The 23,181-nt window shown below is 39.9% G+C and overlaps 1 protein-coding gene across 3 annotated transcripts in view; it reads right to left on the reverse strand.

Moving 5' to 3' along the window:
* The window catches only part of FBXL2 (F-box and leucine rich repeat protein 2), a 112,810-nt gene that overhangs the window by 69,207 nt on the left and 20,422 nt on the right, over window positions 1-23,181 (reverse strand). For all 3 annotated transcript variants that reach the window (XR_005791885.1, XM_040479651.1, XM_040479650.1), the window contains exons 3-4: window positions 1,043-1,097; window positions 601-675 (exon numbers count right to left, since the gene is read on the reverse strand). Coding sequence is in view for 2 of the 3 variants with exons in the window: in XM_040479651.1 (XP_040335585.1) it covers window positions 601-675; window positions 1,043-1,097 (130 nt within the window). In the remaining variant the exon portion in view is untranslated. The remainder of the gene's footprint in view (window positions 1-600; window positions 676-1,042; window positions 1,098-23,181) is intronic.

The raw sequence follows: 23,181 nt of genomic DNA on the forward strand, positions 1-23,181 counted from the left end.
CTTCTGCTATTTCTCCATTCTTGGTGCTGAATGAGAATTCTCGGTGGAGCTTTCAGATCAATAAATGTGTGTCAAGAGTCTCCTAAGATTAAAGCACGGAACCAGGTGTTAATGATGCAGGAATGGGGCTTTAAAAAGCTCGGTGATGGGGAACCTGGGTGGCTCAGTCAGTTGAGCGTCCGACTTCGGCTCAGGTCACGATCTCGAGGTCTGTGAGTTTGAGCCCCGCATCAGGCTCTGTGCTATCAGCTCAGAGACTGGAGCCTGCTTTGGATTCTGTGTCTCACTCTCTCTCTGCCCCTCCCCTGCTCATGCTCTGTCTCTCTCTCTGTCTCAAAAATAAATAAAAACATTAAAAAAAAATAAAAAGCTCAGTGATACCACTAAGGTTATAAACATGAACAAGGAGGAAAAGTAGTCTATTACTGATACAGAACCCAAAGCAAAATGCAAGTAGAATTTTGGTCCTCATGTATGCAGACACCTTCTTGGGTCTTTATATTAAATCTGACTAAATGCAGCAAAATTAAAAGGCAGCAAAGAGTGACCAGTTTACTCACCTTTTTAAAAAGTCCTATGTCTAAAATAAAGCTAACTTACCTCCACATCTGTCTGAAAGTTAAAAAGGTCTATTCTTTGCCAGTTGCTTCCATCCAGGGCTAAAATGTTCCAGGCCTGGGAGGCGGGAGGAAGAGGAGGAGAGACAGGGGTGAAGGCAACTGTTAGAGGAAGTCTTGACTCAGCCTCTGTATTTTCAAACTTTTATTATCTTTTTTTGAAAGATTTTATTTTTAAGTCCTCTCTACACCCAACGTGGGGCTCGAACTTACAACGCCAAGATCAGGCGTCCCATGATCTACCTACCGAGCCAGGCAGGCGCCCCTAAACTTTTATTCTTGATATACATTAAGTTGACAATCAAATATGGAATTATGTTAAATACAAAAGATGATATTAAAGTTAACTGCTTGCTTGAACTAAAACTCATTCTCATTCTAATAAAACTTGATATTTATTGATAAACATCTGGTTAATACTCTACCTTGGAAATCTGTGCACATCGGCACAAAGTTACTATATCCAAGAAGGAAAATATTCTAGGAAGAAAGGGGAAAAACAAAAAAATGAGACAGTATTAACGTTTTAGGATATTTACAACTTTCAAGATAAAATGTAATGTGCCACCTGGATAGATCGTAAGTTTTTTCAAGATTCCTCAATTCACAATAGACAAGCTCACTACAATTCTACGTCACTACTGTGAAATGTTAAATGTCCACACGTTCCAAAGCTGTTTTAAACACACTACACAAATCCCCTTAAAACAGCACCAATTAAACTCGTATGCCCTTTGTTCCAAGGACACAGACAGGGACACTAGATCGTAACTTGTTCTATTAAAGAGCCAAATGTCTAACCTCCCAGACACTAAGCCCAGGGAGAGCTAAATCCTTCTAATTTTCATGTCCCTAGCACACGTCTCATGTCCCAAACCCCTCTTTTGGTGGCAGATGGACCCAACAGGCTCAGATGCCCGAGCCTCAAATAACGCGGTCGAGCAACACTCCGTGCTAAACTCCGTTTGGTTTTGGCACATTTGTTCGCAAGGCAGAAGGATGGAGCCCGGTCACTGGGAAGTTGTACGGGAGACCGGTTTTTCCTGAGCAGAAGCCAAGAACCACAGGGGACGAGGAAGGTGGGAAGAAGCAAGGCAGGCGAGGAAACGAAACCCCAGTTGACGCCAGCTGCGCCCTCGGAGGAAGCGGCACCACCAGTCAGCGTGGCAGGCGTCCGAGCGCGGTCCCCAGGCTGGCGGTGGAGGCAGCTGCCGGTGGGTGGCGGTCAGCGCTGTGCAGCAGCGGCTGCAAACAGGGAGCGGCTTTCTCGCGAGAAGAAAGGTGGGCGGGGACGAGGGCGGGGACGGTAATAGGATCTCCGTTCTCATAGTTCTGGAAGGTACCCACGGAAGTCTGCGTCCGTGCGGCGCAAGGGGCAGGAGGGGGCTGGCCAACAGGCGCCTACAAAGCTCTTCGAGGCTCTGCAGAGGTGACAGTCGGTGGCGAGCCGAAAGCCCGCGCGCTCAGGAAGGACCCGCGAGCCACCAGGACCCGCGAGCCACCGCGGCACGGCAAGCGCCACGGCAAGCGCCACGGCAAGCGCCACGGCAAGCGCCACGGCGCTAGTGAGGCCGCAGGCCCCGCTGGGGACAACGGAGGCGCCGAGCGGCTTCGGGTGAAAAGCAGAGGCCAGAAGCACACGGGCCACGCTGACCTTACAAACCCCGGTGGGCCTCCGTCTACAGGAAAATGCCGGTGGCTGAACACGCGCACTCACACGACGCCAAACACGCTTCAGCGTGTCCGCCGACACTCGCACGGCCTCCGTGGAAACACATCGCGCCCCACCCCCGGGCCCTGCCGCCTCAAGGCCCACGTCCTGTGCCACACGCCCCCCCTACGACGGGCCACAGCCGAAAGAACGAGTCCCCCGCGGAGGACCAGCCGAAAGAACCAGTCCTCCGAAAGAACGAGGACCCCGCGGAGAAAAGCCCACGGTAGGGCGGAGCGCTCCACGCTGGGGCTGAGCTCTGAAGCGTGAGCCGAGCGGGGAAGAGGAGCTGCTAAGCCCCCCTTGAAACCCTTCAAGACCTACCGCTTTGCAGACCACGTGCCGCCACCTCTCGGCAAGAACGGCTGCACTGGTGATAATAAAACTAGCGAACTCTGATCGCGTGCTTGCCAGGTGCGAGCCGCAGTTTACGTTAGCCACTTCACGGTCTCAACGCCGTCCTGAGATGCTGTCATGATCTGCTGCCTCCGAGTCGGACGCGGAGCACAGAGAGGTTACTGACTTGCCCAGGCCGCACAGACTGTGAGAGCAGAGCTAGGACGTAAACCCAGGTAGTCCGGCTTGAGAGCCCAAGCCTATGGCCACTATCCACGCAGCCTCAGAGAGTTTACCAGAGCTGGTTTTCCTTCAGGATTGGACCGGATGCCTTTGATTCAACTGAACAGCAAACGAAGCAATTGTGTTTCCATAGAAAACTACGTATGGAAAACACGTATTTTGAATGCTACAATCACACTAACAGAAGCGAAATGCCCACACGTCCAGACACACGCGAGAACCAACAGCTGGAACGCAAGCTTACACCTCTCATGCTTACTAGCAAATTTCATGGTTACTGCATGAAAACGCAGACCGCCTGTGCTATTTACATTATTTCCCCTTTCCCCATGACCCCACGAAACCATGTAGTTGAATTTGCACAAGTTAAATAGGCAAGATGGGACTCCAAACTGCCAAAGCGCAGCCTAAGCCAAATTCCTGAATCATGTTTCAGTGAATAAAATAAATGCCCTGAATGGCAGCGCCGGGGACACTGGAAATAGAAACGGAGCTCGCTAGAAGAGTTAGAGTCATGTGAAGTTGAGCTCTGGACTTTGCAAGGCAATCTTTTTTTTTTTTTTTTTTTTTTCCTGGAAATTGCTTCCTACCTCGAATGTTATCATTTCACCCTTCATTAAGAAAGCATTGCGATGGCAACTTGCTCATAAGCGAATATATATAGGGGTATCCAGGAGTGGATGTACTTCTGGACTTTGTAAGGCTCTTCGAATTATGAAGTTTTCTAAGTCTTGATGTCTGTTAACGTAAGTCCTTCAACTTGGTTCTTCATCAAGATTCCGTTGGCTATTCTCGGTGCTTAGAATTTCCGCTTACATTTTAGAATTGGCACGTCAATTTTCACAAGAAAACTTTATGAAATTTTTATTGGGATTACATCGCATTTATAGAAACTTTGGGGAGAATGAGATCTTCACAATATTAAGTCTTCCAATTGAAAAACATGATATATTCCCTTATTTATTTAGGACATCTTTAATTTCTCAGAGTAATTTTTGTAGTTTTCCACATAGATTTTCTGTTCATCTTTAGATTCTACCTGCCGCCCCCCAGTTATTTGATGTGTTACTATTAAAGTGAAATTTTTTAATGTCTTTTTTTTTTTTTTAAGTAGGCTTCATGCCCAGCATGGAGCCCAACGTGGACCTTAAATCTATGACCCTGAGATCAAGCCCTAAGCTGAGACCAAGAGTCCAATGCTTAACCAATTGAGACACCCACATATTTTTTTTTAAGTAAGCTTTATGCCCAACATGGGGCTTGAACTCATGAACCTGAGATCAAGAGTCACATGCTCTACCGAATGAGCCAACCAAACGCCTCTTCAATGTCATTTTCCAATCATTGCGAGTATACATAATCTCCATACATTTACCTTGTATCCACCAACACTTCCAAATTCATTAATATATGCTCTTCTCTAGTGTCAATAATGGTAATGAAAGACATCTTTTTCTCATTGCCATTTCAGAGAAAAAGCTGTCACTTTTTAGTTATTATGACATTTACTATAGGGTTTTCCCCCTTCCTTTTCAACTTTTAAAAGTTACTTTGTTATACCCTGTAAAAGGTTTCAGTTTTGTCCATGCACGACTTAAACATCTCTTTCACATTCACTTATCTCCCCTTTGAAAAATTTATTAAAAGAAAATAGTACATATAGAGTTCCCATATATTACCCTCCATATTGACACACACTTTCTCCTATTATTAACATTTGCATTCTTGTGGCACATTTCTGACAGTTAAATACTGGTACATTATTATTAACTAAAGTCCATAGCTCAGGTTAAGGTTCACTCTTTGCATTGTATCATTAGTTTTATGGGTTTTGACAAATGGATGACATATACCCACCATTACAGTATTATATGTAAGAGTTCACCAGCCTATAAGTCACCTGATTCACAAGTCCCTCCTTCTCACGAAGCCCTGTTAGCCACTGATCTTTTTTTTTTTTTTTTTTTTTAATGTTTATTTTTGAGAGACAGAGCACAAGTCGGGGAAGCAGGCTCTAGGCTCCAAGCTGTCAGCACAGCTGAACCCACGAACTGTGCAGTGCAGGGCTCGAACCCATGAACTGTGAGGTCATGGCCTGAGCTGAAGTTGGATGCTTAACCAACTTGAGCCACCCAGGCGCCCCAGCCACCGATTTTTTTAATGTCTCCACAGTTTTGCCTTTTTTAGAATGTCATAATTGGAATCATACAGTATGTGCCTGTTCAGATTCGTGTCCCTCACGTAGCAATATGCATTTAAGGTGCTTCTCTTTTAGTGGCAAGATAGCTCACTATTTTTTACTGCTGTATAATATTGAGCTGATTCATCCAGTTAAAGCCATCTTACGTGCTTTCCGTTTGGGGTAATTACGAATAATTCTGCTATAAACATTTGCATGCAGGTTTTTGTGTGGATGTTTCCTATTCGGATAAATGCCCAGGAATAGAACTGCTAGATGATGTAACTTTATGTTTAGCATTGTAAAAACAAAACAAAACAAAAACAAAAAACCACCAAAGTGTCTTCCAAAGTGCCTGTGCCATTCTGAATCTCCACCAGCAAAGAATGAGAGTTCCTGTTGCTCTGAATCTTGTCAACACTTGGGATGATTAGATTTTTAAACTTTAGCCATTTAAACAGGTGTACAGTGATATCTCATTGTTTAATTTTCAACTCCTTAATGACATATGCTACTAAGCAACTTTTCATATGTTCATCGCCATCTGTAGATCTTCTTTGGTGAGATATCTGCCTAAATATTTGCCCATTTTTTTAATTGGTTTGTTTTCTTGCTGGGTTTTAAGAGTTCTTTATGTATTTTGGACATCAGCCCTTTATCATATATGACTTTGGCAAATATTTTCTCCCAATCCGTGGTCTTTTTATTCTCTTAATGTTGTCTTTCTCAGAGAAGAAAGTTTTAACAAAGTCCAGCTTGTCAATTTTCTCTTTCGTGGATCATGCTTTTGGTACTGTATCTGAAAACTCACTGCCAAACCCAAGGTCACCTACATTTTCTCCCATGCTTCTTCCAGAAGTTTCACAGTCTTGCATTTTCCATACAGGTCTATGATCCACTTTGAGTTGATTTTTGTGAAAGGGGTAAGGTCTGTGTCTACATTCTGCCTTTGCATATAGGTGTCCAATTGTCCCAAAAGCATTTGTGGAAAAAGATACTCTCTCCATTAAATTGCTTTTGCCCTTTTGTCAAAGACCAGTTGACTCTGTGTGGCTCTATTTCCGGGCTTTTTATTGTGTTTCACTAATCTATTTGTCTACTCTTTCACCAACAACACACTGTCTTGATTACTGTAGCTTTATGGTCTTTAAGTAGTGTCAGTTCTCCAATATTGATCTTCAGTATTATACTGGCTTTTCTGAATCTTCTGACTTTCCACTTAAACTTTAGAATGAGCTTGTCAATATCCACAAAATAACTTGTGGTATTTTGACTGGGACTGTGTTGATTCTACAGGTCAACTTGGGAAGAACGAACATTTTAACAACATTGGGTTTTCCTATTCAGGAATGTATAACATCTCTCCATTTATTTAGATTTCTTTGATTTTTTTCATTGGAATTTTGGAATTTTCATCATATAGATCCTGTCCAAATTATGCCAGATTTCTACCTAAGTATTTCATTTTTTTATGCTAACGTAAATGGTATTGTTTTTCACTTCAATTTTTAGTTGTTCACTGGTATATAGGAAAGCAATTGTACATATTAACATTGTATCCTACAAACTTGCTATGATTGCTTACCAGCTATAGAAATATTTTGTCACTTCTTTGGGATTTTCTCCATACATAATCATTTCATACACAAACAAGGCCAGTTTTATTTCTTCCTTTCCCATGTATCCCTTTCTTTCCTCTTTTTATCTAATTGCCTTAGCTAGGACTTCCAGTACTATGAGGAACAGGAGTGGTAAGAGTGGTCATCCTTTTCTTATTCTTGATCTCAGGAAAAAAGCATTGAGTTTCTCACCATTAAGTGTTAGCTATAGGTTTCTCATAGATGCTATTTTGTTTTAATGTTTATTTATTTTTGAGAGAGACAGAGTGCAAGTGGGGGAAGGGCAGAGAGAGAGAAGGGGACAGAGGACCCAAAGCTGGCTCTGTCACGACCCCAAGATCAAGAGTCACGTGCTCTACTGACTGAGCCAGCCAGGTAGCCTGGGGTTTTTTTGTTTGTTTGTTTTTTTGATGCACACAAAAAAAATCAGGTAATTTATTTTTTTTAAAAGAGAAAACACATAGCTGCTTTTTATTAAAAAAACTCAGAGATGAAATAAATCTACTGAGCCCTAAAACATTTCTTTCTTTTTTTTTAAATTAATTTAAATTTTTTTTTAATTTACATCCAAATTAGTTAGCATATAGTGCAACAATGATTTCAGGGGTAGATTCCTTAATGCTCCTTAATCATTTAGCTCATCCCCCCTCCCACAACCCCTCCAGCAACCCTCAGTTTGTTCTCCATATTTATGAGTCTCTTTTGTTTTGTCCCCCTCCCTGTTTTTAGATTATTTTTGTTTCCCTTCCCTTATGTTCATCTGTTTTGTCTCTGGAAGTCCTCATATGAGTGAATTCAGATGATTTTTGTCTTTCTCTGACTAATTTCACTTAGCATAATGCCCTCCAGTTCCATCCATGTAGTTGCAAATGGCAAGATTTCATTCTTTTTGATTGGCGAGTAATACTCCATTATATATATGTATATACCACATCTTCTTTATCCATTCATCCATCAATGGACATTTGTGCTCTTTCCATACTTTGGCTGTTGTTGATAGTGCTGCTATAAATATTGGGGTGCATGTGTCCTTCGAAACAGCCTATCTGTATCCCTTGGATAAATACCTAGTAGTGCAATTGCTGGGTCATAGGGTAGTTCTATTTTTAGTTTTTTGAGGAACCTCCATAGTGTTTTCCAGAGTGGCTGCACCAGCTTGCATTGCCACCAACAATGCAAAAGAGATCCTCTTTCTCCGCATCCTCGCCAACATCTGTTGTTGCCTGAGTTGCTAATGTTAGCCATTCTGAAAGGTGTTAAGAGAGACAGAGCATGAGCGGGGGAGGGCAGAGAGAGAGGGAGACACAGAATCCAAAGCAGGCTCCAGGCTCTGAGATGTCAGCACACAGCCCGACACGGGGCTCAAACTCACGGACTGCGAGGTCGTGACCTGAGCCGAAGTTGGATGCTCAACCGACTGAGCCACCCAGGCACCCCTCATGGTGGTTATGATTTGTATTTCCCTGATGATGAGTGATGTTGAGCATTTTTTCATGTGTCAGTTGGCCATCTGGATGTCTTCTTCGGAGAAGTGTCTATTCATGTCTTTTGCCCATTTCTTCACTGGATTATTTGTTTTTTGGGTGTTGAGTTTGAGAAGTTCTTTATGGATTTTGGATACTAACCCTTTACCTGATATGTCATTTGCAAATATCTTCTCCCATTCCGTCAGTTGCTTTTTAGTTTTACTGATTGTTTCCTTCACTGTGCAGAAGCTTTTTGTTTTGATGAGGTCCCAGTAGTTCATTTTGGCTTTGGTTTCCCTTGTCTCCGGAGACGTGTTGAGTAAGAAGTTGCTGTGGCCAAGATCAAAGAGGTTTTTGCCTGCTTTCTCCTTGAGGATTTTGATGGCTTCCTTTCTTACATTGAGGTCTTTCATCCATTTTGAGTTTATTTTTGTGTATGGTGTAAGAAAGTGGTCCAGGTTCATTCTTCTGCATGTCGCTGTCCAGTTTCCCAGCACCACTTGCTGAAGAGACTGTCTTTATTCCAATGGATATTCTTTCCTGCTTTGTCAAAGATTAGTTGGCCATACATTTGTGGGTCCATTTCTGGGTTCTCTATTCTGTTCCGCTGATCTGAGTGTCTGTTCTTGTGCCATAGCCTGGTTTTTTTGTAGTGTTCTTGATCAAGTTGAGGAAGTTCCCCTCTCTTCTTGGTTTGATGAGAGTCTTGGTCATCATCATCTAATGTCATCTAATGGACATTAGAATTTATCAAATGCTATTTCTGCATTTACTGATGACCTTGCAATTTTTTCTTCTTTAGACAACTGATGTGATGGATTGCCTTCACTTTGGAATGAAGTATCCTTGATTGTGGCATATAATTCTTTTTATGCATTGTTCAATTTGGTTTGCTAAGTTTGTTGAACTTTGCATCTATGTTCACAAGATACATTGTTCTGCAGTTTTTCCTTTCTATAATGTCTTTATATGATTTTAGTATTACAGTAATGCTGTCTTCACAGAATGAGTTAAGAAGTCTACTGCTTCTATTTTCTGGATGATGTAAAGAATTCTTGTTTGTAGAATTCACCAAAATAACCATCTGGGTCAGGTGCTTTCTGTTTTGGAAGGTTATTAATAATTGATTCATTGTATTTAATAGATATATGTCCATTCAGTTTATCTATTTCTCCTTGTGTGATCTTTAGTAGTTTTTGTCTTTCAAAAAATTGGTCCATTTCATCTAAGTGATCAAGTTTGTGGACACAGAGGCATTCATAATACTCCTCGATTATTCCTTTAATGTCCGTGAGATCAACAGGGATGATCCCTCTCCCATTTCTGACATTAGTGATTTGTGTCCTCTTTCATACTTAAACTGACCAGAGGTTTATCAGTTTTATTGATCTTTTCATAGAACCAATTTTGGTTTTGTTGATTTCCTCTACTGTTTTCAATTTCACTGATTTCTGCTCAACTTTTTATTAGGTCCTTTGTTTTGCTTGCTTTAGACTTCCATTGATCCTCTCTCTAGTTTCCAAAAATAGAAACTCAAATTATTGTGCTTAATTACACTGATTTTCAAATACACAAACAAGTCCTGTATCTCTAAAACAAACCCATTGGTTATAATTATTAGGCATTTTATATATTGTTGGGCTTGACTTGCTAGTTTTGTTTAGGATTTTTACATCTATGCTCATGACAACTATTGGTTATAATTTTCCTTTCTTATAACATCCTCATTCAGTTTGGTATTAGGGTTATGTTGACCTCATAAGACTGCCTCTATACTTTGAAAGAGTCTAAGACTGGTATTGTTTCTTCCTTAAAATTTGGATATTTTCCAAAGGAATTGGAACAGGAGTGGTAAAAAAAGCTTTTGGGGTTTATTTTCTTCAGGAAAATTTTATTCCTAAATTCTATTCAACAGATAACTCCCCATTTCCTTCTTGGCCTTTTGGCTAAGATCAAGTGTAGTAAAATAACTTCAGGTTTTTAATTTCTTCCATTGGTTTTTAAAAGTTGTGTTTTTCAAGGAATTTTCTCCTTTAATCTAGTTTCATATAGTGGTTAAATGTGTTCCATAATTATGTCCATACTACTTTTATTATTTTTTTTAATCTTTATTTTTGAGAGAGAGAGAGCACGCACACAAGTGGGGAGCAACGGAGAGAGAGGGAGATGCAGAACCCTAAGCAGGCTCCAGGCTCTGAGCTGTGAGCACAGAGCCCGACGCCGAGCCCAACGCGGGGCTTGAACTCATGATCTGCAAGTTCATGACCTGAGCCGAAGTCAGACGCTCAACCGACTGAGCCACCCAGGCGCCCCATACTACTTTTTAAAAAAATGTTTATTTATTTATTGTTGAGAGAGAGAAGGAGAGAAAGACAGAGACAGAAAACACAAGTGGGGGAGGAGCAGAGAAAGAGGGAGACACAGAATCTGAAGCAGGCTCCAGGCTCTATCAGTGCAGAGCCCGACGCGGGGCTCGAACTCACGGACCGTGAGATCGTGACCTGAGCTGAAGTCGGACGCTTAACCAACTGAGCTACCCAGGTGCCCCTTATCCATACTACTTTTTTTTTTTTTTAATTGTTTTTTTTCAACATTTATTTTTGGGACAGAGAGAGACAGAGCATGAACGGGGGAGGGGCAGAGAGAGAGGGAGACACAGAATCAGAAACAGGCTCCAGGCTCTGAGCCATCAGCCCAGAGCCTGAGGCGGGGCTCGAACTCCCGGACTGCGAGATCGTGACCTGGCTGAAGTCGGACACTTAACCGACTGCGCCACCCAGGCGCCCCTCCATACTACTTTTAAAAATTGGTTATGTCTCCAGTTTTAGAATAATTTATCTTGTTTTTTCCTTTATCAGTCAAGCTAGAGAGTTATCAATTTTAGTAATAAAAATTATCTTTGTTGATTTCTGTTTCCTTAATCTATCCTTTTATCTTCATCAATTCCTTCATTATATTTCTTCGAATTTTCTGCATTTTTCCAGTCATTTGAGATGGAACTCTTAATTACTGACTTTCTTCCTTCCTTTTCTAATGCATGCATTTAAAGCATTTCCAAGAACCATCCTACAAATTTTGATATGCCATACTTTCATTCTTGCTTAGTTTGAAATACTTTCTGATTTCCACTGTGATAACTTCTGATTCATGGAGTTAGAAATAGGTAGCTTAATATTTTCTTATTATTGATTTCTAGTTTAGTTCCACTCTGGTCAGAGAAAATACTCTAGATAATTTCAATCCTTTGAAATTTGTTGAGATTTACATTATGGCTCAACATAGAATCTACTTTGATAAATGTTTCATGCGCATTTTAGAAGAATGTGTGCTCTAAAGTTGTTGGATGTAGTGTCCTGTATAGGTCTGGTTGGTTAAGCATGGTTCACATCTCCTATATTCTACTTTTTTTTTGTCTGATTATTCTATCAGTTACTATTAGTCTATCAAGGGTATGTTAAAACTCTACATATGATTATGGATTTGTCTGTTTTTCCCTTTAGTTTTGCCTTATATTTTTTCAACTTATTTTATCAGGTTCATCAAAACTTAAGATACCTATTGCTGTCCAATAGATGTTTTCTTGTCAAGAAATGTCTGTTTCTAATATACATCTTAACGTCTGCTTTGTCAGTGTTAACGAAGCCACAACAGCTTTTACTTTCTATCAAACTTCATCTCTTGTCATTTTTAAAACTCCAATTTTTTTTTTCAACGTTTATTTATTTTTGGGACAGAGAGAGACAGAGCATGAACGGGGGAGGGGCAGAGAGAGAGGGAGACACAGAATCGGAAACAGGCTCCAGGCTCTGAGCCATCAGCCCAGAGCCCGACGCGGGGCTCGAACTCACGGACCGCGAGATCGTGACCTGGCTGAAGTCGGACGCTTAACCGACTGCGCCACCCAGGCGCCCCTAAAACTCCAATTTAAACACTTGCTATTTGTTTTCCATTTTCCCCAACTGCTCTCTGTTCCTTTGCTCTCCTTTTAAGAATTCTTTAAAATAACCAAATAATGAATGACGTCTCTGTATTTCTGGTGGTTGCTCTAAACACAATACATCCCCATTTCAATCCAGCTTAAATTAATATTATACCTCCAGAGCCACAATCACAATATACTCTCATTTCATCTTCTGTGTTAATGTTGTCATCTGTTTTACTTGACATATATTATAAACCATAAAGTGTTATGACTTTTGCTTAAAACAACTATAAATAATTTTTAAGAGGCAAAAGGTATTTTATATTTACCCACATACCTATCGTTTATGGTGTTCCTTATTCTTTTCTGTACATGATTTTCAGTTCCCTTCAGCCTAAAGAATTTCCTTTAGCATTTCTTACAGTATGGGAAGGTTGGTGATGAATTCTTAGTTTTGTTTTACCAGAAAATACTTTTATTTTTTAAAGATAATTTTGTTGGATAGATAATTTTGAGAGGTTTTCCCCTTTTCTCTCTGCATTTTAAAGATACCATTCCGCGGTCTTTTGTTTTGAATTATTTCTTATAAGAAATCAGTGGGGGGCACCTGGATGGCTCAGTCAGTTAAGTGTCTGACTATTGATTTCAGCTAAGGTCATGATCTCATGGTTCGTGAGTTCAAGTCCTACACTGGGCTCTGTGCTGACAGCGCAGAGCATGTTTGCGATTCTCTCCCTCTCTGCCCCTTCTCTGCTCTCTCTCTAAAAAAAATAAAATAAAACAAAATAAACTTAAAAAAAAGAAGTCAATGAGAATTTGTATTATTATTCCACATATATATCTTTTTTTTTTTTTTAATTTTTTAAAATTTATTTTTGAGAGAGCATGAGCAGAGGAGGGGCAGAGAGAGAGGGAAACACAGAATCTGACGCAGGTTCCAGGCTCTGAGCTGTCAGCCCAGAGCCCAAAGCAGGGCTCGAACCACAAACCATGAGATCATGACCTGAGCCGAAGTCAGACACTTAACCGACTGAGCCACCCAGATGCCCCTCCATATATATATATATATATATATCTTAAGATTTCTCTTTATCTTTGGTTTTCAGTCATTTAACCATGGTGTACCTAGAGATATTTTTCATTATATTTATTCACTTGGCATTCACTAAACTTCCTGAATCTGTAGACTGTCATCAGATTTGGAAAATTTGGGGTTCTTTCTTCAGACTTTTTTATGCTCCATCCTTTCTCTGGACCTCCTATCACACATGTTAGACCATTTGACAGTACGAGGTGCTAAGGATGTGTTAACTTTTTGCTGTCTCTTTTCTCTGTGCATATCACTTTGGATAACTTCTATTAACCTTTCCTGAAGTTTACTGATTCTATCTTTTGCATTGTCCAGTCTGCTTGAAAGCCTAACCAACTTTTTTAAAACATTTGAGTATTTTTCAGTTCTAGAAATTCCATTGATTCTTTTTAGTTTCCACATATCTCATGAAATATCCCTTCTCTTCACTCAATACAGACATTTTTTTCTGTACATTCTTTAACACTTTTTTCATGATTAAAAAATGTATCAACGCATGGCTGACATAGAAGATAGTGTTCAGGCGTACAGCACTGAGATCAAACAATCATATACACTATGCTATGCTCACCACAATAAGTGTAATCCATTTGTCACCATATGTTACAGCGTTATTGACCATATTCCTTAGGCTGTATGTTTCATCCCCACGACTTATAACTGAGAGCTTGTACCCCTTAATTTTCTTCATTTGTTTCCCCACCCCTCCACCTCCTTTCTCTCTGGAAACTACCTCTAGAAACTTCTCAACTAGAGAAGACTTAGCGACTCGTGGCTTATCGCTGCCACGTTTAGAAAGGCATTCTAAGAAAGCAAGTGCTCGGGAAAAAAACTGGTTGGCTGGCAAGCGGAAAGAAAAGGGAGAGAGCACAGAAACTGCAGGCCCGAGACTGCCGAAAAGCCAATGACTGTCTGTCTGAATACTGCTTTCCAAAACTTACAAGTTACCTTGAGATTACTTGAAATTCTCTGTTAAACAGATTAGCTAAATCCTGCAGCAAAGACTGGATTCAAGTTGCTCCCTTTCTTCCCAAGCCTATTATCGCTTCAGGGGAGAGATACCACTGAGAAAGAGAGGAAGTAGGGGCAAAAAGGACAATAAAGGAGTCCTGGGCTGCAGTCTAAAAGTGGTTGGGGTTACAGGCACAGGGAACTAACTAGAATCAAACATATCAGAAGATTAGCAAATTCTGAAATTCCGTCAAAGAATCCAACCAAACTCTTGGCCTAAAATATGCTAATTACAATTTTTTAAATGTTTATTTATTTTTGAGATTGAGAGAGAGAGAGAGAGAGAGAGAGAGAGAGCGAGCATGAGGGGGGAGGGGCAGAGAGCGGGGGAGACACAGAATCTGAAGCAGGCTCCAGGCTCTGAGCTGTCAGCACAGAGCCTGACACATAGCTTGAACTCACGAACCGCGAGATCATGACCTGATCTCTTAACTGACTGAGACACCCAGATACCTCAATGACTGTGATGTTTTAATACTATATATGAATACTGTATTTTCATGCTATATATGAAATGTGTAAAAAATGGGAAGATTTGCAGAACTTAGTGAACCAATATTTTCCAAGTGATACATTCATGATGTTTCAAAACCCACACTGAATGAGGAAAAGATCTACTCAAAGTACAAAGACCAACAAAAAGTTGATTGCCATGGTTTTAAAATTCCAATTTGCAACTAATATTTAAGAAATTGCCACCTGTCAAGTTTAGGTGGCACAGCAAAATATCCACAATTATATGAATAGGCTATTAAAGTACTCCTCCCTTTTCCAACCTCATATGCAAAGCTTTATGGCAGAAGAAAATGAAATAATAGATTGAAGATAATCAGGAAAAGAAAGTGTAAACAAAGAAGTGTATATCCAGCAAAACTTTCTTTTTTTTTTTATAATTTTTTTTTAATGTTTATTTATTTTGAGAGAGAGACAGAGTGCAAGTGGAGGGTGGGGCAGAGAGAGGGGGGAGACACAGAATCAGAAGCAGGCTCCAGGCTCTGAGCTGTCAGCACAGAGCCCGATGTGGGGCTCGAACCCACGAACCGTGAGATCATGACCTGAGCCGAAGTCGGACACTCCACCAACTGGGCCACCCAGGCGTCCCAACATTTCATTTCCTTGGTCAATGACAGTACGAGTGATTTTTTTTTTCTCTTTGGCACCCTTCTGTATTTTGCATATTTAAAGATATATTTTTATACTAAATAAAAATTTTTTTAAAGTTGAATCAAGAACACACATTTTTAAAAAAATCACCAGGAATGCTAATAGTAATCTAAATATTAACACTGTTCATTTCTTTAAAAAGAAAATAATATAAGTAAATACAAGATTATCACACAAGTTTAGCAGATTTAAAACACATCACTTACTAAGTGCTTTCTGTATGTTAAACACTGTGGGGGGTAGTCACTTTGACATGTACTATCTCGTGTAAATTTTGGAATGTGTATTTATCCATCATCTCAGAAGGAAGTCATTGCTTAGAAATAAACTCATCTGAATGGTTACAGAATTTGTCCCTATATGTTTACCAAATCCTAAGTCAAAAAGGTGACATTTGAAATTCTGGTAAAATGAAAAATAAAATTTTACACAATATTTACTGAATTAATTATAAATTATACTAACGAAAAAAGTTTTTCATGCAGTTTTCCTTTACTTTCTGAAAAAGTTAAAATGAATCTACATACATAAAGCTGTATACATTCTTGGGACTTGTCTTTTTCATCAGATGTTTTAAACGCTAATTTCCACTGCATTTCTCACAGTACTTACTATAATACTGATCACCTACGGGTTCAAACATTAACCATTAAACTGACAGGAACCAATGCTAGGTTTGGATTCATTCACAAGCCACCATATTTCAAAATTATTCACCAAAATGTGTATGGATGTTGTAATGTGTACACACACATGTATGCTGTAATGTGCAGGTTCATATGGATATTAGTAAAATTAAGGAATGAACCCAACTAGGACAAAAAACTGACTTTCAAGTATGAAGGGCACAAACTGGGGTCAACCTACAAGACCTCGGAGAATACCGTTCCTGGGAACCCTTCCTGAGGAATCTTCGACAGGATAAGCACCAGACAACACAATGACTACACAGACTTTAAATAAAGACTGGTGGTGAGCATTAAATAGACCAAATGAGAATTAAATGGGAGAGGGTGTAATATATGATGGCTGTTAAGTTTGACAATGCAGATTTAGTATAACCATTTAAAAGCAGAGGTGAAGAAAAAGAACGTATGCAAAAAAATGTCACTGTTTTCTTCGGTGATTATACTGGTGAAAACCGTTCTGGGATTGTTATTCTGAGGCTGCCGTGTCTGTGATGTGGAGAAAGCAAAGGGGAAAATACAGGGCCTAATTCTAGAATTCCCTGTGTCCAAGCCAGGACTAGTAGTATGGAAGAAAGGAGACGTAGTTGCACAGACTGATGAAGTAAGGTACTAAGTTACGCATCAGATACCTCAGTATGAAATCATGAGTTTCTCATCTCTCTATACGTTCACTATACTGAACTAGAAATAACTATACGTTCACTAGAAAAAATACCTCTAGCAACTAGATCGTAGTTCTGACATACTCTTTCCCACAAAAAGAAACCAACACTTACTGAGAAAGTGGCTGATTTCAGGTCTGGGGCAGGGAATATATGAAATGAGCCTGATACACCTGCATATTTGTCAGGAAGGAAACCATCAAAAGTGCTACGGTCATGGGAAAGGACTCAGGAAACAGAAGACCATTTGAATTTCAATGAAAGTAATAACCGCAATGAATTAAAAATCATTAAATAGGTTTGAATTCATAAATTTATAATACTTTTAAAAATTCTAAGTCACCTCCAAAAGATGTGAAGAAACCACCTCATTTTTATTTTTAAGTAATTTAAGACTTACAGAAAAGGTGCAAAAACAGGACAAAGAACTCTTGTGTACTTTTCATCCACATTCCCTAAGTGCTAACATGCTAACAACATAATGCCTTTGCATTATCATTCTTTTTACAGATAGATGGAGAGATGTTAAACTAACCAAACGGGGAGCCTATTAGACTGAGGTGGCTCCAGTGCTGGGGCCGCCTGAGCAACCAGGACTCGAAGTCTTTAGATGCCCCCAAGTTATGAGATCGGAATCCAGGGATAACCAATCACAAAAGAGCAGACTAAGCTTTAAGACACAGCCAATCAGGGGCACTTGGGTGGTTCAGTCAGTCAAGCGACAGACGCTTGTTTTTGGCTCAGGCCACGATCTCGTGGTTCCTAAGAAAGAGCCCCCCCATCGGGCTCTGCGCAGACAGCTCAGGGCCTGCCTGGGATTCTCTCCTCTCTCTCGGCCTGCCTTTCTCTCCCTCTCTCAAAAATAAAGAAACAAACATGAAAAACTATACACAGCCAATCAGAGAACTTCTTTTCCTCGCCATCCTCCCTTGTATACAGAAGCCTTTTCCCTGGCATTCCTGGTTTCGCAGTGCCCCAAACGGATTCTTGCTCAAAGGAATCTTACAACTCTTAATATGCCCTAGTTTACCTCTTAACCAGTATCATATAAACACATATATGTAACTGTCCCGGAAATATCTGAGAGGGAGTTGCAGGCGTGATGTGCATTTACCCCAAAACACTCAAGTATCTCCTAAAAACAAGGTTTTTGTGTCTTTGTCAAAGACACAGTACAATGATCAAAACAAGGACAGTAATACAATACTATTATTTAATCTATAGATATTAAAAATGGGCCAATTGTGCCATTAATGGCCCTCCCAACAAAAGAAAAACATTTTTTTCTGGCCCAGGACCACAGAGTGCAAGTTAGCTGTCTTGTCTCTTTAGTCTCTGAATCTGGAACATTCTCTCAGCCTTTATCTTTCTTGACTTTTTTTTGAAGCATACAGGCTAGTTACTTTGTAGGATGTCCCTCTGTATGTATCTGCTGTTTCCTCATGATTAGATTCAAGTTGTTAATTTCTGTCACAAATGCCACAGAAATAATATTGTGGTCTTCTCGTACATCATATCAGGAGGCACAGCGTGTCCATTTGTCCTGTTATCGGGGATATTAACTGTGATCATTTTGGTTAAGATGCTGTCTGCCAGACTGCCTCATTATAAAATTACAATTTTTCCCCTGAAATCATTGTTGCACTATATGCTAACTAACTTGCATGTAAATTAAAAAAAAAAAAAGAAAAAAAAGAAAAATTAAAAAAAAAATAAAAAAATAAAATTACTATTTTTCCCTTTTTTTTTTTTTAATTTAAAAAAAATTTTTTTTTCCAACGTTTATTTATTTTTGGGACAGAGAGAGACAGAGCATGAACGGGCGAGGGGCAGAGAGAGAGGGAGACACAGAATCGGAAACAGGCTCCAGGCTCTGAGCCATCAGCCCAGAGCCCGACGCAGGGCTCGAACTCACGGACCGCGAGATCGTGACCTGGCTGAAGTCGGAGGCTTAACCGACTGCGCCACCCAGGCGCCCCACTATTTTTCCCTTTGTAATTAATATAGCTTTTTGTGGAAGATCACTTGAAACTATGTAAATGTTTGGTTTCCCAACGTCAAACCTTCACATATCTCACTTTCAAAAACTGGCAAACAGGGGGCGCCTAGGTGGCTCAGTCGGTTGGGCGTCCGACTTCGGCTCAGGGCACGATCTCACGGTCCGTGAGTTCGAGCCCCGCGTCGGGCTCTGTGCTGACAGCTCAGAGCCTGGAGCCTGCTTCCAATTCTGTGTCTCCCTCTCTCTGACCCTCCCCCATTCACACTCTGTCTCACTCTCTCTCTCAAAAATAAATAAACATTTAAAAAAAAAAAAGTCAAAAACTGGCAAACAGGAAGAATCAAGCATTTACCTTGACTTTCATGTAAACTGTAATACTGGATAATCAAATAGAAATGAAGAGAAATTGCTCTTTATAAGAGTATTCTAACTAATAAATGAAAAAAGAATCAGAATATCAGTTTGCAATCCCAATAAGTTAATGGTCTAAGCAGTAAGCATCAATAGATGCTAGCATCCCCCACGAAAAAAGAAAACCAGACAGTTTTGTGACTCCTGATGAAACAATACAACACCACATGAAACCTTACCAAAGGGACAGGACCTGCATCTGATCAAGTTTCTGGATCTCTCAAGTTCCAAGAACTATAGATGATAAAGGAAACAGGCTGAAATTGCACAATCAGGATGCAATTAGCAAAACTCAGTCTGTGGTAACTTCTGCAAGTCAGGTAACCCAAGTTCTTCAACATAAAATGTATGGAACAGAAAGAGATTAAAAGGGGATCTGCTGATTATCAGAGACTTAAAAGATTTATAAATTTTCAGCGGGCAATACAAAGTGTCAAGCAATGCACATTTGGGTGATCGATCTAAAAAGAAATGAAATACAGTGATAACTATAAAAGTCAAGACAGTGGTTACTTCTGGAGAAGGAAGAATCAATTGTAACTTGGATGGGGTATGATATGGAGGTTCCTGAAAAAATAAAAACCAGAACTACCATGTGATCCAGCAATTCCAATTCTGGGTATATAACTAAAGAAAATGAAAACAGGATACCAGAGAGATAGACGCACTCCCATGTTTATTGTGGCATTAGTCACAATAGCCAAGAGATGGAAGCAACCTGGGTGCCCATCAATCGACAGATGGATAAAGAAAATGTAGTGTGTGCGTCTGTGTCCGTGTGCATGTGCATGTGTGTGTGTGTTAGTCACCCATGAGAAAGATGGAAATCCTGCCATTTGCAGCAACATGGGTGGACCCTGAGGACAATATGCTGAGATAAGTCAGACAGAGAAAGACAAATACTGTGTATCACTTATTTTTGGGAAAACGAAGAAAGTTGAACTCCTAAAAAACAAAGAGTAAAATAATTACTGTGGGTAACAGGTGGAAGAATGGAACAAATGCTGTTTAAGGGCACAACACTGCAACTGTAGGGACTACAGACAACAGTACTGTAGGAGAAAAGGGAATTCTTATGCACCGCTGGTGGGAATGTAGATTGATGCAGCCACTATGAAAAACAGTATGGAGGCTCCTCAAAAAATTAAAAATAGAACGACCATATGATCCAGCAATTCCACTTCTCGGTATTTATCTGAAGAAAATGAAAAAGACTTGAAAAAGATATCTGCATTCTCATGTTCACTGCAGCATTACTTACAATAGCCACAACATGGAAGCAACCTAAGTTGCTTATGGATGAGTGGATAAGGAAACTGTGGTTCCTAATATAATGCGGTATCATTCGGCCATAAAAAAGGGAAATCTTGCCATTTGCGATAACATGTATGAACTTGGAGGGCATTATGGCAAGTGAAATAGATCACACAGAGAAAGACGAACACTATACGATCTCACTTACATGTGGAATCCAAAACAAAGACTGAGCTCATAGATACAGAAAATAGATTTGTGGTTGCCAGAGGTGGGGAAAGGGGAGGGGCAAAATGAATGAATGGGATTGAAAGGTACAAACTTCCAGTTATAACATAAGTCATGGGGATGTAAGGTTCAGCATGGTGACCACAGCGGATAATACTGTATGGCCTATTTGAAAGTTGCTAAGCAAGGAGACATTAAAAGTTCTCATCATGAGAAACGATTTTTGTAACTATGTATGGTGATGGACGTTAACTAGACCTGTTGTGATGTTCATTTCACAATACACACAAGTGTTGAATCATTACACTGTATACCTGAAACTAATGTCATATGTCAAATACATATATAAATTATTTTAAAAGTTAGATTTACTGTGTTATGGCACATAAAATCCAAGTCAAAGACCAGAAGTTACAAAATGCCTAAAGAATCTATAGGCACACTCAAGAGGGAGAGAACATGGCCTCGAACTTGGGGAAAGCCTTAGGTTGAACTAAGTGAAAGACGGGTAAGTGAAAGACAGACATTTTCAAGAAGCAGAATGAATCCAGGAGAAAACACATTAGAGAATGACAATTTCAGGGACTGGAACGAATTCAGAGTAACCAGAGTTTGCAAGGAAGCTGGAAAAGAATGAGAGATGCGACAGAGTAAGAGTTAACAAGTACACATTTCTGGTGAATAACTTAGGTCATAACAATTTAAATGGGCCTTACACTAAAGGTAGTAAGAAAGGTTTGAGGCAGGAAACAGGCAGAATTGTAAGATAAAGAAATAACAAAAAAGAAAATCATAATAATCATAGTGAATAAAGTATTAGTTAAAAAAAAATAAGTTTATTTATTTATTTTTGAGAGAGACAGCGTTGTGAGTGGGGGAGAGGGGCAGAGGTAGACAGAGACGGAGAATCCCAAGAAGGCCCCGTGCTGTCAGGACAGACAGCACCACGGGGCTTGAACCCACCAACTGTGAGATGGTGACCTGAGCCCAAACCAAGAGTCAGATGCTTAACCAACTGAGCCACCAGGTGCCCCTAAAATATTAGTTTTAATCATTAAAATCCTAAAGTGCCCTCTTGCAAAGATTATTACATTGGGACACTATTTGGCAAATTGGATTCATAAACAAAATACAGAAGATACAGTATTAAAAACAAGAGGGAAGGGGCGCCTGGGTGGCTCAGATGGTTAAGCATCCGACTTCAGCTCAGGTCCTGATCACACGGTTTGCAAGTTTGAGCCCCACATTGGGCTCTGTGCTGACAGCTCAGAGCCTGGAGCCTGCTTTGGGTTCTGTGTCTCATTCTCTCTCTGCCCCTCACCCACTGTGTCTTCCTCTGTCTCTCAAAAATAAATAAATGTAAAAACAAAAAAATTTTTTTAAAAGAGAGAAAAAAAACCAATGGCAAATCACTAAGAGACAACCCAATAGGCAAAAAATATATTTCACAGAAGAGGACATACATGCAACTGATAAACAGATATTCAGCATTACCAGAATTCAGAAAAATTCACATCAAGAGCACAATGTGATGCTCTTCTACCCTTAAGACATGTAGCAACACTAAATGTTAGACTGACTCAACGAGGCTCTTAACTGATTGTTTCTATGAAGGGAAATTGGTAAGATCCCTTTGGAAAAACAGTATTACTAAAATAGAGTTGATTATTTAGGGGTATAGCCTATGACCCCCCCCAGCAACTTCTGAAAGAAACTTCTGTGTATTTGTAGCAGGAGGACATCTATGAGGATATTCATAGCAGTGCTGCTTTTACTAACAAAACAATGCAAACCCAAGCATGTACCAAAGAACAATCAATAAGTGAATCTTGGTCCATTCACACAATAGATAGAACATTATACAGCAGTAAAATGAAAAACAGTGAAACAAAGCAACATGGGTCACTCTAAGTACCATAATTTTGAGTGAAAACCATGTCTCAGAAGGCACACTTTTTTTTTTTTTTTACAAAGTTAATACACAAGCAAACGTAAACACTATTCACTTTTAGGAATTTGATTGTTTAGTCAAATATATTTAAAGTAAAAAAAATTTAAAGAAAAGAATCATAAATACAAAGTTCTTGACAATATTAACTTGACGGTGGGGAGGGGGAATAGGCAACACACGGATCAGTGATGAAAAGGACGATGAGCCAAGAATTACGAGTAATCCAATTCTGCAATCCAATGTAACTACAGTTAAAAAAAAAAAAAAAAGCTGCAGTAATCATTCCTGTATACACACCTGAGTGATACATCCCCATAGATGTGTCTTGGCAAATATATTAGTAAATTCCTAGAAATGGAATCTGTGAAGACGTATGTTTAGCATTTTGAAGATTTCCCCCCAGTGGCCCCACAGAATGGCTCTAGCAGTTCCTAGTCCCACCTCTGCAGTATCTTAGAGTGACTTGTCTTCTGTCTCCTCACCAAAACCTAGCACTATCGAACTTTTGGGTTTTGCCAGATAAGTAATATCTCATTATTGAGATTTATATTTAAATATGGTCCCGACTGAGAACCAAGCAAACTGGCCATTTGTATTTCTCCCTTCGTTCATAACTCTCTTCAAACTGT

Source organism: Herpailurus yagouaroundi, unplaced genomic scaffold, assembly GCF_014898765.1.
Source record: "Herpailurus yagouaroundi ecotype Mexico unplaced genomic scaffold, PumYag 159, whole genome shotgun sequence".
In the NCBI taxonomy this organism is placed as follows: Eukaryota; Metazoa; Chordata; class Mammalia; order Carnivora; family Felidae; genus Herpailurus; species Herpailurus yagouaroundi.